Source organism: Trichechus manatus, unplaced genomic scaffold (genome assembly GCF_000243295.1).
Source record: "Trichechus manatus latirostris isolate Lorelei unplaced genomic scaffold, TriManLat1.0 scaffold00087, whole genome shotgun sequence".
Classification (NCBI taxonomy): Eukaryota; Metazoa; Chordata; class Mammalia; order Sirenia; family Trichechidae; genus Trichechus; species Trichechus manatus.
The window spans coordinates 1,533,965-1,544,607 of record NW_004444023.1 but is presented as its reverse complement, the minus strand read 5'-3'; the positions used below and the strand labels follow the sequence as shown (position 1 = coordinate 1,544,607).

Genomic DNA, 10,643 nt, shown 5'->3' with positions numbered 1-10,643 from the left:
TCTACTCCGACACATACAGGGTCACCATGAGTCAGAGGTGACTTGATGGCAACTGGTATTATGGCCTATTCAAACTTGGATAATTATCTTCCCTTCTCAACTCCTGGTGACCAGAACCCTAAATCAGTACCAGGCTCAAAATGGCTGAACAGGTCTTGCACAAACAGCAGGGATGAAAAACCAATCCTGACATCATCCCAGACATTGACTACTTCGAAAATCTTGTCCAGAGTTCTCCAGACCTCTACCAGTCCCCCCCATAGTTTCTCAATTGTTGGACAATCAAAGTTGTTCAAGGACAGATTAGGTTCGTCTAGAACAAGATGAGGGACTGAATAAAATTTGTCTCCACTAAAGTCCAAATTCATTTTTCTCTTTGGCATCCACTAGATTACTTTTTGGGGCCCTAGTGGCACAGTGGTTAAGTGCTACAGCTGCTAACCAAAAGGTTAGCAGTATGAATCCACCAACTCTCCTTGAAAACCCTATGGGGCAGTTCTACTCTGTCTTACAGGGTCACTATGAGTCAAAATTCACTTGACAGCAACAGATTTTTTTAAATTACTTTTTACTTATTTATCAAATCCTTCTGTGGCTCTTTATAAGTGATGTGGCAGGCACTGCTCCATGCCCTTGACACATATGTCATTTAATCCTCATAATAACCTTAAGTGTTACAGCCCCCATTATACAGATGAGGAAACTGAGGTACATAGAGACTAAGCCACTTTCCCAAGGTCACACAGCCAGTAAGTGACAGAGCTGGAATTTACCCCCAGGCCATGTGACTCCCAAGTCCTTGCTCTTATCCACTACAAGAGTTTACAAGTGTTTCTCCAGCTCATGACCAGAAAGTCGCCTTGTGCAGGGGACATCATTCTCACATGATCTTCCAGGCCCCTGGCTTTTAGGGAGTCAAGGTCTGTCTGAGAAATGGGTAGGAATATCGGAACTAGGTCTCCTGAAGATTGTAGGGAGGCACATTCGGCGTAGTGACACAGGCTGGCCACCTGAGGGGGCACTAACCCGCTCACGGAGCCCGGGAAGGGAGGAGGCAACCTTGGAAATGGCTGTCAGACTGAGACTCTTAGGACCACAGAACGCTGAGAACAGAGCATCTTAGAAGGCTGAGAACAAAGCCTCTCAGAACGTAGAACAAAGGCCCCTGGAATCGTAGAATAGTGGGCACAAAGCACCACAGCACCTGGGGGACAAAAGGCACTTAGATTCTGTGCTGGCCGAATCATAGAAGCTTCCACCCGGGGTCTTATAATTCCAGAATGTGGGATACAATCAATCTTACATTCTTAGAAGCAAGACCGGCTGCCTAATTTGTAGAGCTCAGGGCCCCTTGTTAAAAAAAAAAAAAAAAAAAGAATTTCAAGACAGCGACAGCAGAGCATTAAACCAAACATGGGGTTCGTCTAAGCGCGTGGCACAGGTCGCAAGACTGTGAAGCCAGGTCTGCTTAGAAGCATAATTTTTATCGGAGAATGTCAGTCTTAGCTAGCCCTGGCCCCCCCTCCCTTTTTTTTAAATTTGTATCTTTTATCCTGATAAAAAATGTATATTACAAAACTTCTGCCATTTCAGCATTTTAAAAAATTTCATTGTTTTAGGTGAAAGTTTACAGTGCAAATTAGGTTTTCATTCAAAAACTTATACACAGATTGTTTTGTGACATACGTTGCCATCCCCACAATGTATCAGCACTCTCCCCCTTTCCCTTTCCACCCTGGGTTCTCCGTGTCCATTCCTGTCCATTCTTCCAGTTTTCCTGTCCCTTCCTGCCTTCTCCTCTTTGCTTTTGGGCAGGTGCTGCCCATTCGGTCTCCTATACTTAATTAAACTTAGAATCACTGTTCCTCACGTGTTATTACATGTTTTATAGGTCTGTCTAATCTTTTGGCTGAAAGGTGGACCAGCCTCTTCTTTTACAGCTGAGTTACACTAAGTTAGGAAGTCTTCCTGGAAGAGGAGGTGAATCAGGGCTCAGCCCCCTAACCCTTCCCGCCCCCTGCTCTGCCTCAGAAGGATTGGGAAAGGGGGAGGTGCAACAGCCAGACTGTCACGTGGACCCATTCTTTATTTATAGATCACCAACTCCCCCTCCTGCTGGACAGTCCAATGGTAGCCCGAGCTCGCCCGCAAGGGGGCGGAACCAGCCGCGGGGCCGGGAAGGCACGGACCAATGGTAGCGGAGCAAGGGCGGACGTATTTTATTGTGATGCATGGGGGTGTGGCCTGGACCCAAAGGTAGGCGCGCGGGGGGCGTGGCGAGGCCACCAGTAAGCAGAGCGAGTAGGCAGCTGCGAGCATGCGTCGTATTGGAAGGTGCGGCCGCACGGCCGACTGTCTTCACCAAGGGCGGGGACCGGCCAATAGACGGCGGTTACTCTGTAGCCAGGGGCGTGGCCATGCAGATGAGGCGCCGGTGGGCGGCCCAATGGGCGGGCGCCTATGCAGATGAGACGGTGACAGCCGGGCCAGCGGGCGGGCGGCAGGCGGGCTGCTGGGGCGAGGAGGTGGGACCGGGAGAGGGGTGGCCGCGGGGCCCGGCCAGGCTGGGGCGGGGGGCTGCAGCCATGATCGGGGCCTTCTCGTTCCCGGTGAGCCCCGAGCGGGGCCGGCTGCGGGGCTGGCTGGAGGGTAGCCTGGCCGGCCTCTGCGAGTTGCACTGGCTCCGGGAGAGGCAGGAGTACCGCGTGCAGCAGGCGCTGCGGCTAGCCCAGCCCGGAATGGGGGGCGCCGAGGCCGAGGACGAGGAGGACGCCGAGGAGGACGAAGATGCGGCGGCGGCGCGCCGGGCCGCAGAGGCCCTGGAGGAGCAGCTGGTGAGGGGCTGCCTGTCCGTCCGTCCCCGCCCCTCCCCCAGTCTGTCTGTCAGTCTGTCTTGGTTGGATGCTCAGACACCGGTCCCGATCGCGAGGGGTGGGAGGGGAGAGGAAGGGGGTAGGGACGGGGAGTTCGAGCGGCGGGCGGGATCTGGCCTTCCCGCCTCCAAACCCGGACGCAAGGTGGTGGTGGAGATTGCATCGCCTCCGCTAGGGCCTCGTGAGATGCATAGGCTCCATCCCCTACCTCCTTACCAAAGAAAAATCCTTCTGGGCGCCAAGTATGTGTCAAGCGGGGCGCCGAATACTTTGCATGCGTGGTCTCCTTGGAGCTTGGGAGATAGGAGGTGATCGTCCCCATTGTACGGAGAAAGAAACTGAGGTTCAGAGAGGGCAAGCTACTCACCGAAGGTCACACAGCCCACACAGCCGTGATCCAAACATGCCCCCCTCCTGGCCCGGCTACCAGGGCTCCATCTTCCCTAATCCTGGTGTGCTTAGAGATCTCTGGAGGGGGCAGAATGGGGGAGGGGGCTTTAGGGCCTCCTGGGGGAGGGATCACTGCTGAGAGGAAGCTCACGGTCCCTGAGCACCCCACAGGGATCTTGCCCCTCGGGTGACATATCCTTTCCTTTCCTACCTGCTCCCAACCCTCCTTGATCCCAGAGGCGGTGGGTTGAGGCAGCATGGGAGTACCTGACTTGTGGACCTCCTTGGCGCTCTAATGGTGGAAAATGAGACAGAGGTCTCCGGATTGATTTAAGGAGGCATCATCCCTCTGTCCCCCTCTGTGTCATTCCTTCATTCTCCTGACCTCTTCCTGGGTTCTCTTACTCCCTCCATATCCCCACATCACTGTGACTTTATGTCTGCCTCTCTTTCTTAACCCTCTACCTCTCCGTCTCTGTCTCTCTGAGTCTCTCTGTTTCCCTGGCTTTCCCTTCCTGCATTGCTGCACCTCTTTCTTTTCCTGCCCCACGTCTCGGTCTCTATCTGTCCCCGCCCATCCTCCAGCAGCTCCCCCTAGCCCGCCGGGCCCTAGACCCTGGCTCCACTTGCTGATCCCATCCCCAAGCCTGTGTGTGGCCAGAGCTTCCCGTTTGGGGAAATCTGAGCCGAGGTTGGGGGGAAGGGGGCTCTCCCTGCGGCTGACCTCGGCTGCCCCCTCCCCAGATGGGGAGTGGGGAGGGGAGCTGAAGCCAGACTCCGGGGCTGCAAGCCCAGCCCCTCCCCCGTTCGGAGCGGGACCCTACACATTCTTCTCGGGGAAGCAGAAACAGCTGTGGGAGGCCCCACCCCCTCCTAAAGTTGGAGACGGATTGTGGGGGCCTTCACCAGCTCCCCCCACCCAAGCTGGCTGGGCTCCGAAAGGTGCCTCCCATCCCAGGGAGGAGAGGAAGAGGGTATGGATAACAGTGTCCTCCTTCCCTCTGTACCTCAGTCTCTCCCCTCTTTTTCCCCTCGGTCCCCTCTTCTCTCTGCCCCTCCGTTTCCCCTTCTCTCTGCCCCTCAGTCTCCCCATCTCTCATCCGTCTCCTCATCTCTCTACCCCTCAATCTCCCTCTCTCTCTGCCCCTCGGACCCCCCCCCCCGCTTCTCTGTCCCTCAATCTCCCTCTCTCTGCCCCTCGTTCTCCCTATCTCTCTGCCCCTTGGAGTCCCCCCACCCCTCGGTTCCCTGGCTGACTTGAAATGGTAGTGGGGAGGCCTCTCCCCCTCACAGTCTCCAGGCAAACTCGGTCCTGGCATCAGGGAGGAGGCGGTGGCGGCGGGAGGGCTGAGGGAGACAGCCGCACTGAGGGTGGAGCAGAGAAGCGCTAAATATAAACTCCTCTGATGTTGGAGGTTCCTAAATCCTTCTGAGGAGGGGGTGGGAGCCTCCTCTGATCCCTGAACCCTTGTCTTATGAAGCTGACCCCCCCATACACTCTCTTTGCAGCAAGAAAAACTCAAGTTAGACTTGATTACTTTTTAATAGGAATGATGAGGATGCCAGGTAAAAACTAGGGGTATCTCAGAGAATAGAGGCAAGAACCCTGGATTAAAGCGGGGGGGGGGTTCCCTGGGTCCTGCTCTCTCCAAAGAAGGAAAGCATGTGTGTGGTCAGAGCTTGCCGTTGGGGGTTCCAGTAGAAAGGACTTAAGTTAGATTTGCAGAAGGACTTCCTAACAGAGATGAAGGGCATTGCATCCCGACTAGGACATATGAGCTGAGAGAAGCAAAGGTCTGGGAAAGTGTGGGCACTGGGGTCTCCAGGCGTCCTGACCACACCCTTGTTACACCTGCCTGAGCAGAATGGCCTGAGGCCACTTACAAAAGGGCTTGCAAAAATAGGATGAGGGGCATGAGAGCAGGCAGGCGGCCAGATTCAGGCCAAGGACCTTCTGGTCCTTTGTGTTAAAGATTCACCCGTTTGCAGCTAGAAGGAGTGAAGTCAGACTTGCTATTGGGGCAGGGGGTGATGGGAGTAGACTGAGGTGGCTGGGAGGGAAGTGGTCTCTGCTGGGGGAGGAGGCCTCTCCTGTCTGCCCCTGCCCCCAATTCCTGCTCTTCCCTCTTCCCCGTAGTAGAAGAACTGAAATTAGACCTGCAGACCTTACCAAAAAAAAAAAAAAAAAAAATCGTTTTCTACATTTATTTTTCGTTGCACAAGTAAAAACACAATTCATATTTTGCTTGTAAGAAATTTATAGCTTTCATATAATAAGAAAAGTTGGCATTTATTAAGTGCTTTAAAGGAACTGTTTATTAAAATTCATTAAATCTGCACAATAACTCCATAAGAGAGAGAATTGTATGATGCCCATGTTACAGATGGGGAAACTGATGTTCAGAGAGGTGAAGTAACCTTCCCAAGGTCACACAGCTAGGACGTGGCAGAGCTGGGATTAGACCCTAGCTGGTTAAAGCACTTGGCTGCTAGCTGAATGGTCAACAGTTTGAACCTGCCCAGTGGCTCCATAGGAGAAAAGACCTGGAGATCTGCTTTTGTAAAGATTACATCCTAGGAAACATTATGGGGCAGTTCTACTCTGTCACATTACTCTGTCACATGGGTGGGGTCGCTATGAGGCAAAACTGAGTCGATAGCACACAACGACAATTTGGCTCCAAGTCATGCCTCCTTAAACACTTCCCTCCCCCCTTCCCTCCCCTGACCCCCTAAACCCCCTCCATTGGGAGCAACACCACTGTCACCCTACTGTGAGTCCTTCCAGACCTCTTCCAGTGCCTGGACTCATGAAAACAGTTTACATACCAAGACATGTAGAGCTTTGCTTTACCTTTTTTTTTTTTTTTTCTTACAAATTCCAGTTTCTTGGGTAAGGTCCCAGAATCTATGCCAGTGGTTCTCAAAGTGTGGCCCCCTGGACCAGCTGTGTCAGATCACGTGGGAACTTGTTCAAAATGCAAATTCTCAAAGAATCAGTCTGCAGCAGGAAGGGCTTAAGGGAGACTAGCAAAAGGGCTTTCTAATGGTGTTACTGTTAACCTCCAGGCCCCAATCAGAAACTGGAAGTCAGTTCCAGAAATCTGGGTTTTAACAAGCCTCCAGGTGATTCTCACACTCCTACTATAAATTTTTTACTTTTCTTTTGCCACTTACCATGGATCTTGGCACTGATTCCATACTGAAATTATTCCATTTTTAACAGCTGCATAGTATTCCATTGTAGACATTAACTCTTTCATCAAATGGTTACCGAGCACCTCCTTTGTACCAGGCACTGGTCTGGGCACTTGGGACACAGTAGTGAACAAAACAAACAAAAATCCCTGCTCTCCAGGAGCTGATGTTCTAGTGAGACAGACAATAAACAAGTGACAGATCGATACATAATTTTAAGCCAGGAAGTCATTCCTGCTATGTAAAAAACACAGGGGAGCTATTTTAGACAGAGTGCTCAGAGAAGGAGGTGCCTGGGTGGCACAAACAGTTTGCACTCAGCCACTAACCTAAAGGTTGGCTGTTCGAACTCACCCAGTGGTGCTGTGGAAGAAAGGCCTGGTGATCTGCTTCCATGAAGATTTGTTGTTGTTGGGTGCTTTAGAGTCAATTTAGATTAGAGGGTTTTCTTGGCTATAATCTTTATGGAAGAAGATTGTCAGGTCTTTCTCCTGCAGAGCCACTGCCAAGAAAACCGTATGGAGCAGTTCTACTCTGTAACACGCGGGGTCGCCATGAGTCGGAATCAACTCTACAGCAACAGGTTTTGGTTTTGGTTGGGTCAGAAAAGGGACTGTGTAATCAGGCGCCTGAGTGAAGCAAGGCAGTCAGCCAGTAGGATACATGGGCGAAACCTGTCCTACAGAGAGAACAGCCAGTGCAAAGGCCCTGGGGTAGGAGCATACACGGCATGTTCAAATGAACAGCAAGGAGGCCGATGTGGCTAGAGCGCAGTGACCAAGGGGACCATTAGTGGGAGGACATGACATGGGGTATATGGGCAGCCCGATGCTGCACGGAGCCCTGGTGGTGCAGTCGCTAACCAAAACAAGGTCGTTCAAACCCCCCAGCCGCTCTGTGGGAGAAAGCTGTGGCAGTCTGCTTTTGGAAAGATTCACAGCCTTGGAAACCCCATGGGGCAGTTCTACTCTGTCCTAGCGGGTTGATATGAGTCGTAATCGACTGGACGGCAACGGGTTTGGTTTTGAGGTTTTGATGCTGCACAGTTCGGCTGCTTTCCTGGGTTCTACTCTGCTCAGAGATGACTCCGCCATGATAATCTTTTCACACCAGGGCAGGAGCCCACAGTGGAATGCTTTGTTGACCTTCCTTGCATAAACAGGCCCAGACGGGGGCTTCTGTTCTGGGCGGGTGGGGGTGGGTCAGGAGAGCCCTAGGAGAGCCGGGGAGGGGAAGCTGGGGCGGTGCTTCGGAGCAGCCGTCTTGTCTTTCTGCCCTAAATAGGAAAGGCTGGGCGCCTGCCCTCCAAGCCCCTCCTCCCTCCCTCCCTCCCTCCCGCTGCCCAGACAAGCCGCTTTTGTCTGAGGGTCAACCGTCAGCCTGAGGCTATGGCCACCTCTGGCCTCGGCCAGACCCATGGGAAACTCTTCCTGGCTCTGGGCCTCAGTTTTCCAAAAACGGGTTAAGTCCTAGTGTCTTGGAAACCCCGTGTTGTTTCAGCTCCCACCCTCAGTAACTCTTACTCCTCTCAAAGGGTTTTCACCTCCGTTTATTCACACCTGATTTAAAAAATGGTCTTTTCCTGCAGCAAGAAGGATCCAGGATAGACTCGCGGACATTTTTCCTCGAGATGAGTGAGGCACTGTGGGCAGACAGTGGGGGCTTCCGGGTTGGAATGGAGCAAGGGCTGGAGGAGAATATGGTTCCGGGGGTAAAGGGACCTATTGGGGCTTGGCACAAATGTCCTTACAGCAATACCACTAAGGCTAGACTCACATAAGGACTTCCCAGTAGGAAGAGGGCGTTCTGAGGGGAGGGGCAAAGAAGTCCATGAGTTGTGATCAGCTTTCTTTTAACTGAGGGAAAGAGTCTGCAGCAGGAAGGACTTAAGGGACACTAGCAAAGGGACTTTCTAAAGATGTTACAGTTAATCTTTCCCACTGGCAATGGGAGGAGATGGGAGCATCTGAGAAGGCAGGGTTAAGGATTGGGAGAAGGCACACCCACGGCTAAGGGCTCTGCTGGATCTTGGGCACAACGTTTTAGCAGTGAACTGCCCTTACAGCAAGAAGATCTGAAGTTAAACTCAAAGAGGGACATTCTAATAGGGGCTAAGGGGCTGTAAGCAATAGATGGGGGAAATGGCTGATATGGATGGCCCAAGGGATGAGGCTTCATCATACCTAAGAGGGACTGAGATGGAACTGCAGCATGAAAGACTGGAGTTAGACAGCCAGAAGGACTTTCAAAGGGGGCTAAAGGGACAGATACTGAGGGGTGTCCTGGGACTCAGGTAAAAAATGAGACTCTGCCCATGAGCCCATGGAATGAGGGGACCCGTGGGCAGAGGACTGGGGCTCTTCTGACCATCCTGCTCTCCCTGTGTCCCCAGGAAGCCCTGCCTGGGCTCATCTGGGACCTGGGCCAGCAGCTGGGAGACCTGAGCCTGGAGTCTGGGGGCCTGGAGCAAGAGAGCGGGCGCAGTTCGGGTGAGCACAGGTGGAAGGGAAGGCCTTCCCGGGACACCCTTATCTTTCCCACTGTACCCCATCTCAGTCTCCTCCCTCTCTCTGCCCCTCAGTCCCCCCTCTCTCTGCCCCTCTGTCTCACCCTCTATCTGCTCCCTTGTTCTCCCTGTCTCCCTGCCCCTGGTCTCCCCATCCAGGCTCCCTGATTTTCTCTCCCCTTCTCCCTGGAATCCAGGCTTCTATGAAGACCCCAGCTCCACAGGAGCTCCAGACTCACCACCCTCGACCTTCTGTGGGGACAGTGGCTTCTCTGGATCTGGCTCCTATGGACGCCTAGGTCCCTCTGAACCCCGGGGCATCTATGCCAGTGAGCGGCCCAAGTCTCTAGGTAAGGTGGGTGGGGTAGGGGGCCCTGAGGCCAGGGAATGGACACTAAAAGCAGACAGTTTGGAGCACAATCTTCTGAGTCAGACCGATTTGGATTCAAATTCCGCTGTGATATTCTTCTTGTATGATTTTGAGCACGTCTCTTCTTTCCGGGCCTCCATTTCTTCATCTGTTAAAACGGGATCATAACAATGCCTACCTCGTAGGGATGTTTTGAGCTTTCAGTGAGCCTCTGCCCTAAGGCACTGGACTTGGCATATGGTAGCTGCCCAGTAAATAAAAACTACTAACCTAAAGGTTGGTGGTTCAAACCCACCCAGCAGCAGTGTGGAAGAAAGGCCTGGTGATCTTCTACTCTAACACATATGGGTTGCCATGAGTCAGAATCAACTCCCCAGTGACAGTTTGGTTTGGCTTACTATGCCTAGTAAATCCTACAGAGCAGTTCTACTCTGTCATATCAGGTCTCTGTACTGTGGAATGGACTCCACAGTACACAAGAAGCAGCACTCTGCTAGGGGTAGGAGATACAGCTGACAAAACAGACACAAATCTCTGCTGTTATAGAGCTGACATTCTAGTGGGAGAGATAGTTACTATACAAGATAAAGAAGTAAAATACATAGGATGTTAGATATTGACATGTACTGGGAAAAGAAAGAAACCAAGGAAAGGAGCTAGAAAAGGTCTGTTTGTGTTGGGGAGAGAGTTGCAATTTTAGAAAATACGGCCAGAGGAGTCCTCACTGAGACAGTGACACAGTAGTGGTGACCTGAAAGTAAGGGAGGGAGCCAGCCAAACAGATATCTTGGGGGAAGAGTGTTCCAGGTAGCATGAACAGCAAGTGCAAAGGCCCTGAGGCCCGAGTGCAACTGGCATGTATTTTCAGGAGGCCCGCGTGGCTGGAATCCTACAAACAAAGAGGAAGCGGCAGGAGATCGGGGTGGGCGAGACAGATCATGCAGAGGCTTGTAAGCCACTGTGAAGATTTTGTTAGGAACCTGAATATGGGGAAAGGGATGAGAGCAGGGCTTTTAGTGGGAGAGGAAGCCTGCCCTCCCAGACTCGGTGAGAAAAGACTTTGAGAGCTCCTCCACTCCCTTCCTTTCTTGCCTCCCTCTCCTAGGAGACGCCAGTCCCAGCGCTCGCGAGGCAGTGAGCGCTCGGGCCGCCGTGCCGCGGTCCTTCTCGGCGCCCTACCCGACGGCCGCGGGCTCTTCAGGGGCAGAGGCTTGCCTGTCGGCAGAGCGGCGGCCGCGCGCGGGGCCTTTCCTGACGCCCAGCCCCCTGCACGCCGTGGCGCTGCGCAGCCCACGCCCGTGCCCCC

The 10,643-nt window shown here is 52.9% G+C and overlaps 1 protein-coding gene across 1 annotated transcript in view; it reads left to right on the top strand.

The window, feature by feature from the left end:
* The first annotated feature begins 2,585 nt into the window (after positions 1–2,585).
* The window catches only part of DACT3 (dishevelled binding antagonist of beta catenin 3), a 9,277-nt gene continuing 1,219 nt past the window's right edge, over positions 2,586–10,643 (top strand). Inside the window, exons 1-4 of the mRNA XM_004381796.1 lie at positions 2,586–2,834; positions 8,854–8,950; positions 9,165–9,317; positions 10,443–10,637. Coding sequence (XP_004381853.1) covers positions 2,586–2,834; positions 8,854–8,950; positions 9,165–9,317; positions 10,443–10,637 — 694 coding nt within the window. The remainder of the gene's footprint in view (positions 2,835–8,853; positions 8,951–9,164; positions 9,318–10,442; positions 10,638–10,643) is intronic.